The 23,310-nt window shown below is 46.8% G+C and overlaps 1 protein-coding gene across 1 annotated transcript in view; it reads right to left on the bottom strand.

The window, feature by feature from the left end:
- The window catches only part of HMCN1 (hemicentin 1), a 197,608-nt gene that overhangs the window by 127,837 nt on the left and 46,461 nt on the right, over positions 1–23,310 (bottom strand). Inside the window, exons 5-11 of the mRNA XM_071564920.1 lie at positions 22,427–22,598; positions 21,274–21,380; positions 18,511–18,631; positions 17,701–17,964; positions 17,289–17,433; positions 12,592–12,713; positions 8,646–8,921 (exon numbers count right to left, since the gene is read on the bottom strand). Coding sequence (XP_071421021.1) covers positions 8,646–8,921; positions 12,592–12,713; positions 17,289–17,433; positions 17,701–17,964; positions 18,511–18,631; positions 21,274–21,380; positions 22,427–22,598 — 1,207 coding nt within the window. The remainder of the gene's footprint in view (positions 1–8,645; positions 8,922–12,591; positions 12,714–17,288; positions 17,434–17,700; positions 17,965–18,510; positions 18,632–21,273; positions 21,381–22,426; positions 22,599–23,310) is intronic.

Raw genomic sequence — 23,310 nt, 5'->3', positions numbered from 1 at the left:
CTAAAGGGGCTCCAGGAGAGCTGGAGAGGGACTTGGGACAAGGGATGGAGGGAAAAGACACAGGGAATGTCTTCCCACTGCCAGAGTGAAGAAACAACAGTGGTTTGGGTTGGAAGGGATCTTAAATCATTTATTCCACCCCCTGCCATGGGCAGGGACACCTTCCTCTAGCCCAGGTTGCTCCAACCTCAGACAGCTCCAAGTAACAGCCTAGAGGAAGCACAGAAGGCACTCAGCTGCTTTTCGTTCTTCAGCACAGACACCTTGAATTTAATTAACTTCAAATCTCAAATAGCAACTAAGGCAGTAATACTCCAATGTTATTCCCATTCTTGTTTTCTCAGTGTTTAAAGAACTCAGACAAAAATAACACATTTTTCCTTGCCCATTATCCCAGTGTGTATCCACTGATCTCACTGAGCAACACTCTCACCACCAGTTACAGAGAAATGTCACAGACCAACATTTATTTCTTTTTTGTGTCTTTTCAGAAAAAAGAGCAGAGAAGATTCAGGGTTATGGCAAGGAGGTAATTCTCATTCTGCCCACCTGAGCAGTCTCTTCCAGGTATTAGTACACTGCTGATGGAAGCCCTGCTGTGGTTATTCAGTTCTGGTTTCTGCTCCTGTATGGGTTGTACCTGAGTGTTACTGATGCTCTGGTTGAGCCAAGTCACTTTCTCCTGGGCTGTTTATATTTATTTCAACTTGGACTTCAGGTTATCAACTGATGGAAGTGTCCCCAGCTCCCCAGGTGAATGCCCACACCACAGGCTAACAGGACCCCCTTTCCCCCCTGCACACTGAATGGGACTGACTGTTCCTGCAGCACTTCTCTCAGCCCTTGGCTTGCTAAAAGATCACTCACCAAACTGTTACTACAGCCAAGACAACACTTCACTGCCCAAAGGAAACATACACTTTATTCCTCATGTGGGCAGGTTGAATACATAACAAATCTACTCATTTCCTGCAGGTGTGGCTTGGGTGCTTCTGGCACCCAGCTGGGAGCACAGATCCCTGAATTATATCAGTGTTCCAGCACCCAGCTGGGAGCACAGATCCCTGAATTATATCAGTGTTCCAGCACCCAGCTGGGAGCACAGATCCCTGAATTATATCAGTGTTCCAGCACCCAGCTGGGAGCACAGATCCCTGAATTATATCAGTGTTCCAGCACCCAGCTGGGAGCACAGATCCCTGAATTATATCAGTGTTCCAGCACCCAGCTGGGAGCACAGATCCCTGAATTATATCAGTGTTCCAGCACCCAGCTGGGAGCACAGATCCCTGAATTATATCAGTGTTCCAGCACCCAGCTGGGAGCACAGATCCCTGAATTATATCAGTGTTCCAGCACCCAGCTGGGAGCACAGATCCCTGAGTTATTTCAGTGTTCCAGCTGGGAGCACAGATCCCTGAGTTATATCAGTGTTCCAGCACCCAGCTGGGAGCACAGATCCCTGAATTATATCAGTGTTCCAGCATCCAGCTGGGAGCACAGATCCCTGAATTATATCAGTGTTCCAGCACCCAGCTGGGAGCACAGATCCCTGAGTTATTTCAGTGTTCCAGTTGGGAGCACAGATCCCTGAGTTATATCAGTGTTCCAGCACCCAGCTGGGAGCACAGATCCCTGAATTATATCAGTGTTCCAGCTGGGAGCACAGATCCCCGAATTATTTCAGTGTTCCAGCTGGGAGCACAGATCCCCGAATTATTTCAGTGTTCCAGCTGGGAGCACAGATCCCTGAATTATTTCAGTGTTCCAGCTGGGAGCACAGATCCCTGAATTATATCAGTGTTCCAGCATCCAGCTGGGAGCACAGATCCCTGAGTTATTTCAGTGTTCCAGCTGGGAGCACAGATCCCTGAATTATATCAGTGTTCCAGCATCCAGTTGGGAGCACAGATCCCTGAGTTATTTGAGTGTTCCAGCTGAGAGCACAGATCCCTGAATTATATCAGTGTTCCAGCACCCAGCCGGGAGCACAGATCCCTGAATTATATCAGTGTTCCAGCACCCAGCCGGGAGCACAGATCCCTGAATTATATCAGTGTTCCAGCATCCAGCTGGGAGCACAGATCCCTGAATTATATCAGTGTTCCAGCATCCAGCTGGGAGCACAGATCCCTGAGTTATTTCAGTGTTCCAGCATCCAGCTGGAAGCACAGATCCCTGAATTATATCAGTGTTCCAGCTGGGAGCACAGATCCCTGAATTATATCAGTGTTCCAGCATCCAGTTGGGAGCACAGATCCCTGAGTTATTTCAATGTTCCAGCATCCAGTTGGGAGCACAGATCCCTGAATTATATCAGTGTTCCAGCTGGGAGCACAGATCCCTGAGTTATTTCAGTGTTCCAGCTGGGAGCACAGATCCCTGAATTATATCAGTGTTCCAGCACCCAGCTGGGAGCACAGATCCCTGAATTATATCAGTGTTCCAGCACCCAGCTGGGAGCACAGATCCCTGAGTTATTTCAGTGTTCCAGCTGGGAGCACAGATCCCTGAGTTATTTCAGTGTTCCAGCTGAGAGCACAGATCCCTGAATTATTTCAGTGTTCCAGCTGGGAGCACAGATCCCTGAGTTATTTCAGTGTTCCAGCTGAGAGCACAGATCCCTGAATTATTTCAGTGTTCCAGCATCCAGCTGGGAGCACAGATCCCTGAGTTATTTCAGTGTTCCAGCTGGGAGCACAGATCCCTGAATTATATCAGTGTTCCAGCATCCAGCTGGGAGCACAGATCCCTGAGTTATTTCAGTGTTCCAGCTGGGAGCACAGATCCCTGAGTTATTTCAGTGTTCCAGCTGGAAGCACAGATCCCTGAGTTATTTCAGTGTTCCAGCTGGGAGCACAGATCCCTGAATTATATCAGTGTTCCAGCACCCAGCTGGGAGCACAGATCCCTGAATTATATCAGTGTTCCAGCATCCAGCTGGGAGCACAGATCCCTGAGTTATTTCAGTGTTCCAGCTGGGAGCACAGATCCCTGAATTATTTCAGTGTTCCAGCTGGGAGCACAGATCCCTGAATTATTTCAGTGTTCCAGCTGGGAGCACAGATCCCTGAATTATTTCAGTGTTCCAGCTGGGAGCACAGATCCCTGAATTATTTCAGTGTTCCAGCTGGGAGCACAGATCCCTGAATTATTTCAGTGTTCCAGCTGGGAGCACAGATCCCTGAATTACTTCACAGTGCTACCTGCAAGTAGATGTTGAAAATGTCTTCCAGCTGTAATGGTGATACCAGACAGGCTTTTAAATATTTTTAATTAATAGGGTAAAGGAATCCCACCATGGTGTGGATAGAACAGTAGCTATAGCACATATCATTTTATTCCTTCCATACATTCAGATAAAGAAATCCATCTGAACAGGGTGCTGACTTCCCCTCTTGTTAACCTACTGCTGGAACTCATCAGATTAAACTCAAACTCATCAGATTAAACTCAAACATCTCCACTGATCACCAGCCTAAACACAAGGCAAAGCTGTAGAAGCTCTACACGTACACAGCTGTGCTATAAAGGACAATGCAATGATTAAGATAATTTCTTCCTTGGCTCTTCTTGCTTACACCAAAACACTGGAAGAAAATTATATTACTGTAATTTCACATTTAGCATCATCCAAATTTCAGGGATATGAGTTTTAAAGGTGTAGTTGAAATTCTTGGAGGAGGAAGAGAACAAAAATACCCAGCACAAATCACCCTCTTTGACATGCACACCATTTCAAGCAAAAAAAAAAAAAAAAAAGAAGCAGCCTAAATTTCTAAATTTACCCTCAAAGTCACTATTACTTATATGCATGAAAATATCAAGAACAAAACAAGCTACCACAACATGCCATAGTAATTCAACCTGACAAATATGCAAACAGCAAACTCATGTTTCACCTACCAGGCTGAAACAAATGAGAAAGAAAAGGTTTAAATGCTCATGGAATGTCACTCATCAGTGAGAAATGCATTACTGAGAAGTTTACAGGGACCTCAAAAAGTAGGGAATCCCTGATAAATTCATTGGTGTTTCCACATGTCCCAGTTCAATAGCCAGGACCAGTTTAACCCTGTGTGGGTGTGACCAAAGCTCTGCATTCTAAACCCTCTGGGCCATTGCCCAGCAACTGTTCCCAATGGCCCATTGGCAGCAGCTGTCCAGGGCACAGCTGAGCCCTCAGGCTGGGAGCTGGCTGGGAAAGAAGCCTGGCAGAGGAGCTGGGAGAACTCCCCTCCAGGGACTCCTTGGCACCTCCACACCCACCTGAGGGCTCAGCTCTGCTCATGGGCCAGCAACCATTCCAAAATCCCCCCTGACTCCCAGAGTCAGATCCCCCAGGGTGGAACTCCCTGCCCTGGGGGAGGCACTGGGGGCTCCCACCCAAACCTGAGGGGAGAGAATCTTGGGGTTTGGAGACCTCTGGGACCACTCATTGGATCCAGAGGAGGAGCAGAACCTGGACAGGAGGAGCCCACCACTCTCCACCAGACTGTGACATCATCTGCACCAACAGGTTTTTCCCTTCCTTTTCCTTTGGACTCGGAGGAACCACGTGGGGCTCAGCACAGGGGCCACCAAACCCCCCTGTGTTTGTGCCCCAGGGGGTGGGTTACTGGGTTAAACCCAATTTCTCTTTGTATCATTGCATTTATTGTAATACTGTTCTTAAATTGTAACTCTGCCTTATAATCTCTTTTGTGTTGGGTTCATTTCTCCTGCCAGTTTACCTTTAAACCAGCACACCACACAAGACCAACCCAATGGGAGGACTAAAGGAACTCCAGCTCTGGAGCCACTGCCTCACAGCATCCAAACCTGAGTACCTCTTCTGAGCCAGTCCCGGCACTCAGTGAGCATCACCACTCCTGGGAATTCATCACACTGCATTCCATGACCTCCCACAGCCCCCTGAGCAACACACCCCCAGTACACAGAGAGGGAGGCCCAGGTATGAAGGGGGATCTCCCCCTGCCTGTGCTCCCTGTCAGCGTGGAGGAATCAGTGCCTGGGTAGTGAGCCCTGAGCACAGCACACACCACTGGGACACAGGCAGCTCCCAAGGGGCATTCCAGGTGTGTCTGCACAGCTGCTGGCACCGAGGTCGGGGCAGTGCCTCCCTCCAGAGCAGCAGCACCAAAGAGGACATTTTCAAAACAAGGAGTTGCTCCCACCCACCTCAGCAGGGACACCAGATGCTGGGGGATTTTTAGAGCCACCAGCATTTGCTCTGTGCCTTAGCCCCCTCCCCAGAGTGAAAACAGGCATGAAAGCAGTGTTTACACCCTTGTGATCTGAAATTCAGAGATCTACATGGAACTGTTCCAACAACAATAAAGGGCTTCAGTATGAATTTAACTTGACCTTCCGAATTACTTGCAACTACACAAAGCCCAAACCCATCTCCATCAATTAACACTTCAAATTTCCCTCTTCAGCATGTTAATAATGACAAGCCCATAAAGCTTTGGCTCTTACATCTGGCCACCCTTTACTCTTTGCTGCCAAATGACAGTGGGTTTGTGAATACTGCTTGAGCCCTAACAAGCACTACAAGCTGTACACAACAATCACACACTGTGCCTCTAGGAATCATTTTGTCCAAGCAAATCAAAATGATCACAAACAACAGGGCATGCAAACCCTTTGGATAGCACTCAGCTCCTGCGTGAGCTCTTGGAAAGGTTGGCAGGAGATGACTTTCCCCAAGCCAAGAGAGGCAGGCAGTGCTGCAGGACCCCAATTCAGCTGCAGCTCAGCAGTTCCCATGTATTTATTCTGTTCTAAGCATCTTTCATCAGACATCAAAGAAAACACAACTCTCAACTAAGGCTGCCTGAAGAGGCCAAGAGGGTTCTCTCAGTCACATTTTAGAGCTGATAGCATTATCAATACCAGCCAATAACTCCCATCTCTTTGATATAATCACTATACATATATGAGTGATTTGAAACTCAATACTCTGCTGTGGCAGCAATAAAACTTCTTTAGCTTTACTAGGAAAAACTGCCAGAAGCAATTTGGTCATTGTGTTAAAGCTCCCAGCTGGCCTACAGACATCTGGGGGGGGGAAACCTAAATCCCAGGAAGAGATGAATGAGGAAGGAGGTACTTCTCTTGCTGCCTTTGACATGCTTGAATGGGTGTCTTGATGGCAAAATCAAGCATTTAAAACTAGGCTTTCCAAATGTATGGGGTTTGAGTCCTTTTCATAGTTTTTTTGCCTTCAGCCCTGTTAGAAATTTAAGTTATTGAAATTTAAGCTAAGTTAAAAATTAAGTTACAACTCTGCTGTATTTTGTAATAAATAGGTCCTACATTTGATTGCACACCTACTTATTCCACCTTGGTATCCAATATGCTCTTCCTGTAGGAAAAACTACATCCCATTAGTAAGTGTTACAACTTCACTTTTGACCTTTCTCTGTTTTGGGCACGTTAGATCAAGCAATCCCATTCAACATTTCTTTTTCCCATAATTTTAAGTTTTCCATCAGCTAACAAAGTATTACAATTAGAGCAGCAAAGTTAACTAATGAAACCACCCATTCTGCACAGAACACAATCCAGAAGAACCCACAAGCAGAAATCCTGTTGGCATCACCTACAAGTAGGCAGAATAGTTTCCTCTCTAAGAGGCTGGGAGTTCTGTCTCTCCTTACCCAGAGACAGGCAGTTAAGGACCAAGGTTCAAAACTCCACATGCCCAGGACAACCCAAAAAAAAAACCCTCTGAAGCACTTTCAAATTTTAAAGAGACTCAAATTCTAAAAGGACTTGCTCCAATACAAATTACTGCATTTATACATATATTTTTTACTTTATTCCCTGGTATGTAGTAACAGAAAGACCCTGTTCAGTCTCACTGTCTTTGTCAGTTCTGACAGATTGTTCACAGAATGGTTTGGGTAGGAAGGATCTTCAAACCCATCCAGTGGATGGATGAATTGTGTTAGTGGATTCATAGGCTGGCAAACCAAAGACAGATTTGCAGGTGCCAGCCTCTAAGATAATAATGGAATTGGTCTAGAGATTTTGAGCTGGTGCAGAAGCAAGAAACGAAGCCTGCAGAAACTCTACGGAGTAACATGAATAGAACTCTTCTATAAAGTTAAAATAAGTTGCATTAAGACTGTTTAGATCTGGCAATTTTGGGGAAATATGTATTACCTGATAATTAGCTATAGCTGTGTGATGTTAAATAGTTTGCATGGTGTGTATAAGTTTTAAGATTGTGTATAACTGTGTGAAAAAGTAGCTCTGAATACAGTCCCTCCTGAACTTGAATATTCCTGTGCAAGAATAGTTTAAATATTGTTAATGTAAACATAGTTGCACCTTTTTCCTTCTTCTGCTCCTCTTCCCTTCTCTCCACAACTACCCAGTAACTGTAACCCATGATGAAGAGGACTGAGAAATAAACTACCAGAAAAACCCATAAAATTAGATGCAGTCAAGTGATTTATTTAAAGATAGAGGTTAAAGCCCCTGAAAAGGTCAACTGAGAACTGTCTGTGGAGTTCAGGCATTGTGACACCACCCCTGCCATGGGCAGGGACTCCTTCCACCAGTCCAGGTTGCTCAAAGCTTCATCCAACTGGCCTTGGACACATCCAGGACTGGGGCAGGCAGAGCCTCTCCAGCAGCCCGTGTCCAGGCAGAGCAGCCACACTCACCTTGCACGCTGAGGAACACGGTGGCAGAGGCAGTGCCAGCCCGTGCCCGGGCAGAGCAGCCACACTCACCTTGCACACTGAGGAACACGGTGGCAGAGGCAGTGCCAGCCCGTGCCCGGGCAGAGCAGCCACACTCACCTTGCACACTGAGGAACACGGTGGCAGAGGCGGTGCCAGCCCATGCCCGGGCAGAGCAGCCACACTCACCTTGCACGCTGAGGAACACGGTGGCAGAGGCGGTGCCAGCCCGTGCCCAAGCAGAGCAGCCACACTCACCTTGTACACTGAGGAACACGGTGGCAGAGGCGGTGCCAGCCCATGCCCAGGCAGAGCAGCCACACTCACCTTGCACACTGAGGAACACGGTGGCAGAGGCGGTGCCAGCCCATGCCCAGGCAGAGCAGCCACACTCACCTTGCACGCTGAGGAACACGGTGGCAGAGGCGGTGCCAGTCCATGCCCAGGCAGAGCAGCCACACTCACCTTGCACGCTGAGGAACACGGTGGCAGAGGCGGTGCCAGCCCGTGCCCAGGCAGAGCAGCCACACTCACCTTGCACGCTGAGGAACACGGTGGCAGAGGCGGTGCCAGCCCGTGCCCAGGCAGAGCAGCCACACTCACCTTGCACACTGAGGAACACGGTGGCAGAGGCGGTGCCAGCCCATGCCCAGGCAGAGCAGCCACACTCACCTTGCACACTGAGGAACACGGTGGCAGAGGCGGTGCCAGCCCGTGCCCAGGCAGAGCAGCCACACTCACCTTGCATGCTGAGGAACACGGTGGCAGAGGCGGTGCCAGCCCGTGCCCAGGCAGAGCAGCCACACTCACCTTGCACACTGAGGAACACGGTGGCAGAGGCAGTGCCAGCCCATGCCCAGGCAGAGCAGCCACACTCACCTTGCACACTGAGGAACACGGTGGCAGAGGCAGTGACAGCCCATGCCCAGGCAGAGCAGCCACACTCACCTTGCACACTGAGGAACACGATGGCAGAGGCGGTGCCAGCCTCGCTGGTGGCAATGCAGTGGTAGGGGCCTGCGTCTCCAGGCCGGGCTGCCCGCAGCTCCAGGGACAGGTTGGCCAGCACCCGGATCCGTGCCGGCTCCACCAGCCGCGCGTCGCGCCCGTGCCGCTGCCACGACAGGTTGTAGGGCACTGCGCTCTCCACCAGGCACGTCAGGATGGCCCCTGCCCCGGGCACCACCGTCACGTTGTGGGGCACGTGCAGCACAGGTGGCGGCTCTGCACCAAGAGATAACAGCGTCAGAGGAGAAGGTGATGTGGGAATCTTTGCTTCGTCTGTGGACTCATGATAAAGAGCTTCAAGTATGCTACAGTGTAAAAAAAAAAAAAGGTAGCATTTTAATATTTAATTATTTATCATAGAATCAGCTGGGTTAGAAGAGACCTCTGAGATCATCAAGTCCAACTCTTGATCCAACCCCACTGTGATCAATAGATCATGGCACTGAGCGCCACATCCAGTCTCTTCTTAAAAACCTCCAGGGATGGTGAGTCACCACCTCTCTGGGCAGCCCATTCCAATGCCTGACCACTCTCTCTGGAAAGAATTTCTTTCTGATATCCAACCTAAACCTCCCCTGGCAGAGCTTCAGCCCGTGCCCTCTTGTCCTACTGTTGGTTGCCTGAGAGAAGAGACCAACCCCCACCTGGCTGCAACATCCCTTCAGGTAGTTGTAGAGAGTGATTATCTAACAATTCAGGGATTTTAACTATTAAATCTAATTAATTGAGTTATTTCATAATAATTTAGGTTTGATACTTAATTTCATTTCCTGTACAGAAGCCACGGAACAGAACCCAGGGAAGCATTTCATTCCCTGTCCCTAAACTACCTGCCAGGAGCTCACATTGCATGGACACACCTGGTCTAGGTCCAAACTGTCACGTATCGGGTCACATCCTGTATGAGAAGATGCAGCTCTGTATCCTTTGAGCCCATCCTGCACTGGGGACAGCACCAAGAGACCAGTGTCACAAGAGATCAGTGTCACAACAACAGGACCACCACAGGTCTCAGAGTCTGATCTCTGCCCCAGGTGTGACCACACCTGGTGGCACCTGAGCAATGCACTGGACTGCTATAGGTTGTACATGGCAAAAACATGTTATTAGGAAGTTCTAACAGCAACAACAGAACCAAGGCAAGAGCTGCTCTAAGCAACATTCTTGATTTCTCTCAATGATGGATTCTATAAGGGAATGTGGAAGGGGAGGGTGTCTGTGTCCTTAATTGATCAAGGACCTCCCCCAGTAGGCTAAGAAAGGGGGAGGCAATAAATACACTGGGCAGAGAGAGACAGGCTGAGAGGGCAAGAGCCAACCTTCATCAAGCCAACGGACAGGCTATGAAGAAGCTGCCAGCACCAGCAGCGGGGCCAGCGTAGAGCCCCTGGTACAGCAGGACTGGGGGAAGCTGCTGAACTCTGCAAACTGATGAAGGAACACGCAGGGAACTGAATCAGAGGAGCAAAGTAGGGCCTGCCAGCTGTACAACACTGCCAGGCAGTGCCAGTCTGCCCCAGCCATCACCTGACCACCACAGGCTGTTCTCTTCCTACTAAATGTCTGGAGTTTGCACCTCCCTGTAATCTCACTCCCTGCCCTTCCCTGTTCTGCCCTAGATGCTAACTGTAGATGCTTAAAATAGCAGCAGTTACCCTACTCCTCCTTGAGATATCACTGATCAAGAAGGCAACATTTCAAGAAAGAAAATAAATTATGTATGACTTTATGCACCCCCAATAAAAATATTTTATATATATATACATATATATATTCCATTTGTTTTTCCCAAGACTGGTTCTTGAACAAAGACAGCTCTGCAATAAATAATATTCTGAGGGAGATGCTTGAGCTGAAATGAGACAGCTGTAAAAGCAAGACCAAATCTTTATCAGCATACACTAAACCACAATTCTCTCAAGAAAAGCAAGGATAACAGGGAATGAAAAAAAAATATTTATTAAGGGTGAAGGTTACTCCTAAGCTCAGAGCCAGCCATACATCCTCCCCCTTGAAGTCTCCTGGGGGGTCTCAGATGAGGTTCACAAGTCGTGTGTCAGATCCCTGCACAGCACTGTGTGCTGGGTGAGCAGCTCTGCTGCCCTACACACACAGTCCCCACCAGCACCACCCTGGTCACCAAAACTGGATTTTAACCCATGCAGAGGAGAGGCAGGAAAAGCTACACTTGTCCACTGAATGGAGTTTGTCCCCTGCACTTCTGGGTTTGGGTTGTTTGGGAGACAAAAAATCTTGAAATTCTTCTCACAGGTGTATCTATCATCAAATCGGTGAAAGAAGAAGATGGGGCCAGCACAGGACTGCAATCCCCACCTTTGGACTGTCAGTCTCCTGGTCCAACACATGTGCTGGACAACACCAGTCTCTTCCCCCCAGCAGTGCACACACAGAGCCATCCCCCAGCACTTCCTCACTGCCCTGCAGCCCAAGTGCTGCACAAGCTAAGGAGCCATTTGACATTTTAAAGCTTTAATATGAGTAAAACAAAGCCAAACTCAAGTGTTTGCTTTCCCTGAAAGCAGCAAATGTTGGCACAGCCCCCACACCTTTCACACAGCAGCTGCCAGAGTGGGTTATCTGTGCTATACTGTCTGTCAGCTGGGTAAATGAAAGACACTTGAAAAGATTGTTTACTTTGCTAAAAGAAGAAATTTCAAGTAATGCTCTTGCAAATATTTGTACACAAGGATTTCAAAGCATCTCCCTCAAATTAATCCTCTGCAGGGCTCCAAACAGAACAAATTGCTCATGTTTACCCAGTGAGTCAGTTCCAGTCAATCCCTCAGTGCTCTGTAAATGAGGGGATACAGGATTTTTCCCCTTATTACTCTTGACTTCCAAGTGCTACCAACATCACCAGAAAAAACTTGGGATTCTCTTTCAGGTTTCTTTTTGATGAGGAGGATGGTTGCAACTTGCAGACCAAGAATCTTTTAGCCCACAATTTGCTGCTCTCCAAGCAATGGTTTGAAACAAGTATCTGGAAATATCCCCCGTTTGCTTGATTGATTTTTGTAGCCAAAATATAAAATACTGCTCTAGAGGAAGGACTTGGGTAAGCATTGATGTTACTGTTCCTATTCTACTCATTACTTTGTGTGACTAAAAGGATGTTCCTCTCCTCAAATTTACCCCTTGCTCACAACTGATATCCCACTGATATCCCGCTGATTTCCTTGGATTTGCTCATCCTGCAGTGAGAAGAACATCTTTCCCTGAAAAAGGGAAGGTGAAGAGTTATACAGTCACCCTCTTCAGCTACTGAGGAGGTTGTTTTAGGGAATACACAATTATTCCCAGGGCAAAGGAGAGCTAAAAAAAAAGGACAAGAGTCTGTGGTCATAACATGCAGCAGGGAAAATTCTGACTAGACATGTAAAATATTTTCCTAGTGGGGTAATTAGGAACTGAAACTGCCATGGAACTTGGGAAATCTCCAGCCCCGGGGATATTCAAAGATTCATTGGACAAGTTTCTGTAAAAGACAATCAAGCTTGGAAGTTAATTCTGCTTTGAGCTGTGGACTGCACTAGGTGACTTCCAAAGGTCCCTCCAGCCTGAATTGGTGTGTGATTCTATGATTCATAATATTCAAACCTGTTGGAACAAGTCCAATGGAGACCACTAAGTTATCACAAGGCAGGAGCCCCTCTGCTCTGGAGCCAGGCTGGGAGAGCTGGGGGGTCACCTGGAGAACGTTGGTATTTCAAACTGGTTTGCTGAATAAACACGACAGGGTAAGAAACAAACACATTAATTAAAAACACACTTGAAACTGGGACTGCATTTCCCTGGCCCCGAGTGCCACTGCTCTCTGCGGTGTCCCAGCCCCAGTTGGTGCAGCAGGAGGATGTGTGGCACCCACCTGACACGTCCAGGAAGGTCTGTGCCCGCCCTGTGCCCACGCTGCTGGTGGCCACGCACTCGTAGAAGCCTTCGTGGGACACGGACACCTGGGCGATGTCCCAGCTCATGCTGGATGATTCCCTGCAGGAGGAGAAGGGCAAACTCACTAAATCCTGCAGGAACAGGGACTTGGTTTCCTCACTACAGACACAGAAGAATTTCACAATAATTAAGAGGCAAAAGAGACTCTGTTGAATCACATTGGGTGTAGCTTCGTGGATTCATTGAAAGAAATTGCATATACATTGACGGGCTCCTTATAAGAATTCAGAAATGTAAGACTTTGCAGAATGTCCCACTTGCACATTAGAAAAAAATGTCTTTACCACAGGTCTCACCCAATCCCCAAACCCACTGTGTTTGCTGCCACTCTCTCAGTGCTCTGCCTGAGAAGGCACCTTCCCTCAGTGCCAACAATTTCCAAGCAGAGCCAGTACGTGGTACCAAACCTGTGGCTCTTCCTAGCAAGGGGAACAAGGGTTCATCCTCCCCCCTGGGCTTCCCAAACTCACAGGTACAGCAATCCAGATAAACACCTCCTGGTTTTCCCTAAATCCCAGCAAGGACAAAGCTGGTGGGCAGTAATACCACGTTGTTACCACATACAATGTGAAAGCAAGAGGAGAAAAGAAGCAGAACTGCATTGACTGGTGGTTACACAGGCTTCAAAACAAACACCTTTGTAAGAATATGACCATGTGAGTTCAGCAGTAAATCATGATGGTGAGAAAAACTGATCCAGTCTCAGCTTACAGGTGTCACACTCAGAGACAGTTTATTCAAAACCTCCATGGAGAGAGAAAAGACAGGTAAAAGCCAAGCTCTAACTTCCAATTACAGAATATACCCCTTACCTTTTCCCACCCATAGCTTCATCCTATAGGTTGAACTACAGTGTCTATAAAACTCATCACAGCTTTAATTGGATGACACTTTTAGACACATGTTCACCATTGCTATGACCACATTATCTCCCAACATTCCATTCCCATGAGTAGAATAACCCAAAGCCTTCTTATCTCCTTTGTTTTTGCTAGTTATTGGTCTCTTTCTCACAGAACTAAACTTGCACCTGCCAGCAGGCCTTAGAACCTGTCTGCAATTCTAAAAGCCCTTTTTCTGAACTCAAAAATCTTTTTCCTTTCCCCACACCCTCACAGCTTCTCATGATCCAAACCCACACTTAGGAACTGCTGGTGCAACAGCCTCACAGATGATGCCATAAATGAGCTAAGCAGTGGTTCAACAGTGTCCCAGTGCTCCCCTGGCCTGTTGCTATGGCACACAAACAACACTGATAAGCACCAAAATAGCCATGAGACCTTTGGCAAGTCATGGCCACATTACAGGAAAACACTGCATTAGTGACCCCTTTGTTTGTCTGAATGGATTGATTTATCATCCCTTAAAGGATACAAAATGAACAAGAGACTTGGAATACTCCTGGAAGTTCAGGCTATAGCACCATGACACAACCCAACTCCACCACAAATAAAGCAGAGTACGGTGGCCTTAAATGGCTTCTTACTCGTTTCCTCTTATGTCATCCTTACTCTAGATAACCCAACATCATCCATCAAATCTGTGACAGCTCACAGTGCTGGCAAAAGGACATGGCAGTGAGGGCCAACACTACAGAATAAGGTACTCTTTTATCCAAATAAAAACTGCGAAACTCCTCTTTTTCACAGAAAGGATGTTAGAAGTGAGGTTAGGCAATCCTCTTCCTCCTCCTTCCTGACTTGTGCTACACACCAGATGTCAAACATGGAAACCTTGGGAAGCACAAAAGGAAATGTGTCCAGAGTGGAGCAGTGGTGGACTATGATACAAAAATTCCAACCAACACTGGCAGCACTAACACACACCTGGGGCATCTGCTCCACAAAACTCCTGCAACACCTGCTGTGGGATAACTCAGCATCAAGTCACTGCCAACCCAAAACACCTGCTACATACCTTGCTGACTGAGCTGTTTATTTGGTCAGTTTGGGAACAAGAGGATGCTCCCTCAGCCACACTGCAAAATCCAAAACTAAGGCACACCCTGGTTGTCCATCCCTGTAGGAGCCCCAGCAGAGAGCACAGGGGGGTGAGGGGGAAATCCCACCTCACCCCTCTGGCACCCAGACCACCCACTGCACACCCTGGCTGTCCATCCCTGCAGGAGCCCCAGCAGAGAGCATTGGGGGGTATCCCACCTCACCCCTCTGGCACCCAGACCACCCCACTGCACACCCTGGCTGTCCATCCCTGCAGGAGCCCCAGCAGAGAGCATTGGGGGGTATCCCACCTCACCCCTCTGGCACCCAGACCACCCCACTGCACACCCTGGCTGTCCATCCCTGCAGGAGCCCCAGCAGAGAGCATTGGGGGGTATCCCACCTCACCCCTCTGGCACCCAGACCACCCACTGCACACCCTGGCTGTCCATCCCTGCAGGAGCCCCAGCAGAGAGCATTGGGGGGTATCCCACCTCACCCCTCTGGCACCCAGACCACCCCACTGCACACCCTGGCTGTCCATCCCTGCAGGAGCCCCAGCAGAGAGCATTGGGGGGTATCCCACCTCACTCCTCTGGCACCCAGACCACCCCACTGCACACCCTGGCTGTCCATCCATGCAGGAGCCCCAGCAGAGAGCACAGGGGGCTGGGGGGGGTATCCCACCTCACCCCTCTGGCTCCCAGACCACCCCACTGCACACCCTGGCTGTCCATCCCTGCAGGAGCCCCAGCAGAGAGCATTGGGGGGTATCCCACCTCACCCCTCTGGCTCCCAGACCACCCACTGCACACCCTGTTCCCAGCTGGGCTGTCACCACCAGCAGGCTGCAGCTCACAGGGAGAAACTAAAGCCTATAATTTTATTTTACCACATACTTTCAAGGGATGTATTCTGTATGGTTTAACAGGTTTGACTAACAATCACAAACATCAGTTGACTATGAGTGATTTTTTTTTAATTATTAGGATTCTTATTTTAGTTCAGTAAATAATTGTCTCTCTTTTCAGAATTTCAACCACTATTTTTGTTATTTCTGACCTTTGCAGGTTTGGTGGGATCTGCCATTTATAATACAGACTAGACTGTAAAGACACTTCAGTGCTCAGTTCCCAGTGATTTCCACTGGAATGAGGTGCTTAACTACTGCTCTTGGTCTCCTAAATCAGCCTCATCAGAAATGCACCAGGATATTAAGTAAAATCCACATGTTCTTATTACACCACCACAGGATGCAGAAATCTAGAAAAACAAAGGTGTTGCAATTTTACAGAAATTTCTGTTTCCTAAATATGTTACTCATTTAAAATTAGAATTATTCTTGCAGCTGGTATTTTCACATAGACAACTGTCATGACAGAGCTACAACATTCAACTCGTAAACAGATTTATGAGGTAAATGTTTTAAAACTTTGAGTAAAGATGACATCTTGTCACCAAAACAAAGTCATTCAATGCAGAGCAATAGCAGAGCTCAAATCTGCATTAAACTGGTAAGCTGGACAAATCCTGTGTAGGACTTTACCAGTAAAATGCAGACCAGCCAAACTGAATTACATTCTGCTCAACTGAGATCAACAATATTTGGCTTGAGATGTATTTTGTTAAATTAACTTGGATGAACTGTTCATTCATCTGGGCTGTATCAGGAAAAGCAAAAATGCAGCCCAGTCAGAGAAGTGCTGGGCATGTGGAAAACACAGAGAACTGTGTGGTTTGATAAGGAATGAAAAACAATACAGAGCTGCTGAAGGGTGTGCCAAGGTTCCCTGCATGGGAATGGCACCTCACCAGGAACACAGCCAGCCCAAGGCTGCAGCATTTCACAGTGCCAAGGGTGCCCAGGGGAGCTGCAGGATGGATTCAGCTGGGCACCTGCTGGGGAACGTCTGCAGGGCCCTCCTGAGGCTGCTGACACTGTTTGCTGCAAGACACCTCCCTTTGGCTTTCAACAACCACAATTACAAGGTGGACCTCATGAGTGTTTTAATTAACTTTGGATTTTTTTATTATTATTCTTATTTCACTCTACAGAGAAAGAGCATGCAGTCTATACAGAAACCTGAACAGTTTTTCTATACAGAAACCTGAAGAGCTTTCTGATATACTCAGGGTAAGTTTTCCTATTTTGAAAGCTTTTCTGAAGAGGAAAGTTTTCTAGGGTAGGTCATAGGACATACTTCTGGGGCATCCATGAAAGGCATTAAAAATAAAACTATTCAAGGTATATTGCACATATTCTATGGATCATTGCAGGGCAGAGCGAGGGGTGTGTTTCAGAAACAAAGCTACTTATCAATCTATGCTACATGACTTTGAAAAGTATAAATGAAAAGTAAAAATGCCTTTTGACTTCTTGATTTGGTTTATGATAAGAGCACACATTTGAGGGGGATTTTGGCCAGAACCATATAATCCCATCATATGTACTGAGTGCACACCCTCCTCTGGATATCATACAGAGATAGATATCTGTACACATTAATATTATAAATATCTCTGTAAAATACAGACTGCCTAATGAGTATCACCAAAAATTACAGACTGGAAGTAGCAGGATATAAGCAGCATATAGCAGTAAATGATGAACAGAAATCATGAGCTATAAATACAAAATAGAACAGTATTGAGGGGAAAAAAGGTCAGTACTCACTTGAAGAACTGATCCACTCCTAGTTTTACTCCATTTCTAGTAAAATACTGAGTAAAAGGTATGAGACTCTCCACATGGCAAGGGACAGAGCCTGGCTGTAAATAATATCCTGGAGTCTTCATGGGCATTGTAACTTTTGGAGCATCTGAAGAAAGAAAATATTCCCCAAAAAGAACATTAACAGCCACCTCCATCTATCCTGTCTTTCCTTTTATTAAAAGGAAATTCAATTTCTGATACCTTTATACTCAGCAGATAACAACAGTAACTAATCCATCATGATCTACAGACTGAACTTGGGGTGGAAAAAGCACAGGAAGTATTTACAGAAGTTATAAAAACATATCAGGTATCAATTTTAACCAATTCAGGTATGGCAGATGGACACTCAATGTAAGTTCAAATCTCTTACCAGGAGTAATGCTAGAAAATGAGACACTTGAAACTCTCTGAAAAAGATAATCATCTTTGTCATAGCCTGTTATTTTAACAAAAAAAGCTTCAGCTGGTGGAATGAAATCAGAAATATTCCATAGTCCATAGGGCTTTCTGTCAGGATAGTATTTCACAGGCAAGGTCTTCAGGAGTTCCCCTGTAATGCTCAGAAGTTCCAGCCTGTCTACTCGAGCTGGAAGCAGGATCCCCGTGGTATTTAGCAGCACAAAGGTAGGAATCCCTAGAAAAACAGAAATGTACTATTTTAAGTGCTAAAGAAAATCAATAATTAAACCATGGAAGATTAAATCCATCTGTATGGCTCACCAGCCCATGAATGCCCATTCAAGCCTCACCTACTGAGCAGGGAGAAGCTAAACTGTGCTGAGCTGTGCTCTGCTTATGGACTGTCAGGAGACACAGCTGGGATGGGTTTAAATTACTGATTGCCAACAGCAGTTTCTGAAATAGCAGCTTCTTTATTAACTCCTCACCATGCCCCAGGGCTAAAGGGTTTTTCTGAAGCTCCAAAAGTAACAGAAACAGCCCTGCAATTTCCAGGCGTTTCATAGCTAAAATTACCTGGATTTATGTGACTTTAAAAAAACAGGTGAATGCAAGAAAATAATATATTCTGATAAAACAGGAACTTTGGCTGCTCTCACAGATCCAAGACCCCCGAGAACCAACCAACAGCACCCCCAGAGCTATCACAAAGCTCATCATGGCGTTGTACTTGATTTAGGGGCCAGGAAATGATTTAGTACAGACTAAACTGGAGCCAAACCTTGCACTGGTCTGCTGGATGTTTTTTTGAAGTCCAGTGTTGGCTTCCTGGAGAAGCCAGCTCGGAAGTCGATGGTGCTGAGCCCCGTGATGCGGACCGAGTGCCTCCCACTGCTTGAGGTCTGCAAAGCCACACAGGACACACCATGGGATCAGCAGTTCAGGGCTGCACAGCTCCTGAGCCATCCACAGAGGTCAGTGGATGCAGCTCAGCGTTCCTCAAAAGCAAGCCAGAAAGGAGGCTTGTGTTTGGAGTTGTAAGGAAAAACACCTTCCATAAAGGAAGGCTTTTAGACAGTTGCCCCTACAGCTGTGCTGACAGCAAACAGAGCCAGTTCTGTCTTGGAAGTAAATCACACCACCCACATCTACTTGTCACATGCCATTGGCTGTAAAGGGACATGGTCTGCATATCAGGATCTGACCACTACAAAGCCTACTAGGAAAGGGTAAATGACTCAGAACTCCACAGAAAAATCAGTGTATTGCAGGTGTTTCTCTTGCCCAGCCAAGGGCTCTGCTGGAAAGCAGAGGATGCAGAGGTACCTCTCACCTCTGGTCTCCACCCTGTACCCCCTCACCTCCTCATTCTGTCTTGGCAGCAGCAAAAACCAAGCCACCAGCAACCCCCACCCCTCCACCTGCCCTTGAACAGCCTGAGCTTTAGGTTGTTGGATGGCACAGCTGCTTCAAGGAGAGTCTTGCATCTTAAAAAGACAACTCACAGCAATTACTTTCTATGGTTCTATCCAGAGGAAGAAAAGGCAAACTGCTGTTTGCCAAAGGCTCACAGGAACCCACAGCCTTTGGTCACCACCTGCTTCCACAGCCTTCAGGTGTATGGAGCCTTCCACTGAGCTTTCCCTGGAGAGCAGGACCTGAGCCATTCCCAGACACTCCCCCTCCTGCAGTTCAGTACCCTCTGACACTGCTGCACATGAGCATCAAAGGACACAGTTGCTCCTTATAAGCAGCAGCCCCGGGACAGGCATTGTCTAACCGATTGACAAACCAATGTCTGTGACTAAACAACCCATTTGCTTCTCTTGGGTTAGCCTTTCACCTCAGACAGCACTGCTGAAGCCTTTTATATAAACCAGCTGTTAACAATGCAAAGAAATACTTAATTGTGCCAAACAACTCCTGCTATCAAGCGTTAACTGCCAGTTAAAATTTCATTAGACAAACTGTGATAAAGTTCTCTTTTTATAGCTTGATTCATCTGTAGAAGGAATTTATGATGTGAATAAACTTTTCACAAAGCTTAGGTCTCCAGTCACAGCCTCAAAATCTTTGTGTAAATAAACCAAGCCAGTGACTAAAGCAGAGTAAACAATCCATAGAAAAATATACTGGCAAATCATTTCTCTTTATGAATTACTCAGACTTTTGTGTATTTGTGAATTTGAAGGCCACAATAACCTTATAAAATTTCACCATTTACAAATAACCATTACCACATCTATCACTGTCATGCCTAGGAGCTGGGGGTGTTAGGCAAACACCAGGAATTAGTTTCATCCCAAAGGACTGTTTTCCTATTAGTATCTTCATCAAGTCTCTTGTCATTATTTGTAGTTTAACATGGATCACTGGTGTTGTACATTGGTGTTTCCCCTCTCAGACTGGATGAGCACAATCAAAAGAACGAAGACAAATTTATCACAGGTGTTTCTTTGTCTTGCAAAGAACACCCAAAAAATTGCCCAAAATGCAGGTATCTATAAAGAAATGCTGGCTTGCTCAGGACAGTTAAATTAAAATATTTCTTCTATATAGTCAAAATATTTTTCTTGTTTTGTTTTTTTTGAGTAAAAATACATCACTTTGTATGCTTTATTCTGCACGGAGCTGGAGGCAGCATTATGCTGAGGTCAGGCAAACTGCCCCACAGAGCTGCCAAGCCCTGCCTGCAGGAGCAGCTGCTGCCCTGCCCAGGGCTGCCCACTCACCCTAAAGCCTCCAGCAAAGCAACAGAGGTGAATGCAAAGCACCGACTGCAGGGGAAGGACTCTCAGTACCCACCATGGCTGATGTTACCAACTCCAGCAGGACCCAAACCTTTTTCTTTTTAACAGCCCACCAGGTTGTCTCTAATCCAGGTTTTTCAGCATTTCTGGTCACAGAATCCCAGACTGGTTTGAGCTGGAACAGACCATAAAGCCCACCCAGTGCCACCCCCTGCCATGGGCAGGGACATCTCCCACCAGCCCAGGGTGCTCCAAGCCCTGTCCAACCTGGCCTGGGACACTCCCAGGGATGGGGCAGCCACAGCTTCTCTGGGCACCTGTGTCAGGGCCTGCCCACCGTCACAGCCTGGAATTCCTTCCCAATATCCCATCTATCCTTGCCCTCTGGCAGTTTCAAACCATTCCCCATTGTCCCATCACTATCTGCCTGTATAAAAAGTCCCTCTCCGTGCGTTTTCTAAGCCCCCAGTCCCAGACAGACATTCAATCAACTCTCCCCAGAGCTGCTGAGCTCAACATGCTTTTGTAGCTCCAGTTCTGCAGCAGGATCAACAGCTTCCCACAGGGCTGGGTGGGAATTAAGCACCCTTTTCAAACTCCCCCTGTGCTTAGGGCAGGGACAATGCACAGCAGGATCCAGGCAGCACTGCCTGTAAAGGTGCCTCACACGGGTGACTTCACCTTCAAAAATGACCATATAGTCATTTAGAGTCATAGAACAGAATGTGATAAATAACACAGTAAATCACCACAAGCTATAGGACAGTCATACATGAGTTCTGCATTAACTTTACCTTAATGGTCCACATGCCAGGCTCTGGATCTTTGACATTTACTACCTTTGCAGAGTTGTGGATATTTAGCAATTCATTCAGTCCTGATTCTTTATTGAGCTGCTTGCCTAAAAAAACAGGGAGGAAATAAAGTATTGAGTAAGTGCAGTATTGTCTAAATGAAACAGAAAGTGCACACAATATTGCTGTTCTGTCCCCATATATTTTTATTCCCACTTACAGGAGTGGTTGTGTGCAGGCACTGGTTCCATACACAGGCATTTTGCCCCCTCAAGGCTCATCCCAAAGTATCAACAGCACTAAAACCCACCTGGCTCCTTCACAGCATAAAGGGAAAGGTGAAGTGGAGAATGGGATGTCCCAGTGCCCATTTCTAAGCCCCTATCAGACATCCTTGACTATCTTGAGTGCAGCTCTGTGGTTTTAGATGTGTGGAGCTGGTGTATGAGAAAGGCAGACAGAGCTGGGGGCACAGCTCGAGCTAAGCCTGACAGCTGCACCCAGGATTGTGTGTTCTCATGGCCTGAAGAGAGACACTGAGCAAACCTCTTCCCTGTAAGCACAGAAAAATGCCTCAGTGGAGGACAGACCAGACCACAGTGCAGGAAACACATCCTGGGCATAAAGTATTTCCAAGATACTAAAACTTAAGCTATATCCTCAAGCAAAAGTAATGCAGAGAACATAAAGTATGATTTGAATTTATTTCTGGAGTGCAGTTCCAGGTCCCTAAGGCATCAACACAACAATGAACAACAGACTTGTTCAAAACGCCTTCAATTACAAATTAGCTCCAAATTATCACACAATGCTTAGCTGGGCATAGGAGACAGGGTCTCATTCTGCAGGCTCTCATCCTTCCAAGAATCCAGGCCTTGGTTTGCCTTCTCCTACAAAAAACAAACCATCACCTCTAACCCCTAAATGATGGTTCAGTGAATACACAAATAGAAGAAACACAAAAGTGTCCAGAAATTTGGAATACAAGGACAAATTGTAAGAAAGAAGATGGAGGAGTGATGAAGTGAACAGAATAGGGAATGTTTCCATTTCCTCTGAGCCAAAAATGGACCACTGGGGAAAGTTAAAATATCTGAAGTGCTTCCTCAATCCCCTTTTTTGCTATCACAAAAGAAGGCATAAACTACTTCACCTAAAGGGTTATGAATCTCAATTGCTGGTGAAGGACCACTCAAGGACACTGTAACCTCTTTCAGACTGGGATCAAAAGGGATCTGCCAAGTATTTACAGCCAGGGACAAATGGTCTGTAGACAAGAGGTGCACTTTAGAGGCTTGAACTGCTTCTTCAACCCATTTTAACACCTAGAAGAGAAAGTAACAGTTGTTATTATACTGCCAAAAGTATTTGCTGTTGAAATACTTTCTGCTGTCTTTACTGTCTTGAGGAGATTCCACCTTGATTAAATTTTAGAAATATTAATACTTAAAGGAAATGCAATTTTAATAGAAGATACTTCCAAAGCCATGCTCAGTGTGATGTTTAAAGGAGTACCCAAGCAGACCTGGACACATCTCTACACAACATCCACAGATACACTTCTGAAAGGAATTAGGGATAGAAATCCATGGATATTTCTGGTCATCAGCTACCAGTTGCATGAAGCAAGAAGGAAATCTCCCTCATCCAGATGAGCTGAGTGAACATCATCCATGGACTGCTCCAGCTGTTTGTCCCCTGAAGCCCCCAGCACAAATTCCTGTTGGGCACAGCACAGAGGTGGGACTAGAGGGGAAGGAGGCTATAAAGGTATGTCCTGCAGCACATGGAGGCTCCCACTCCAGAGACAGCACCACAGCCCATGGGACAGACCACAGAGAAGGAGAGGAAGAGTGTGAGGGGGAAGAGCAGCAGAGAGAAGCCCCTGTGTCCTGACCACACCCCCACCCTGGTGACAGGGGGAGGGAGGAGGAACAGGGAGGGAAGATGAGTTGGGGAGGGGAAGGAAAGGAAAGGTGTTCCTACTTGTCTTTGCTTCCCACTGCCTGAAGGAGTAATTAAATGTCAATTTTCACT

The sequence above is a fragment of the Pithys albifrons genome, chromosome 10 (genome assembly GCF_047495875.1).
Source record: "Pithys albifrons albifrons isolate INPA30051 chromosome 10, PitAlb_v1, whole genome shotgun sequence".
NCBI lineage: Eukaryota > Metazoa > Chordata > Aves > Passeriformes > Thamnophilidae > Pithys > Pithys albifrons.
This window is presented reverse-complemented; position numbering and strand designations above follow the sequence as displayed.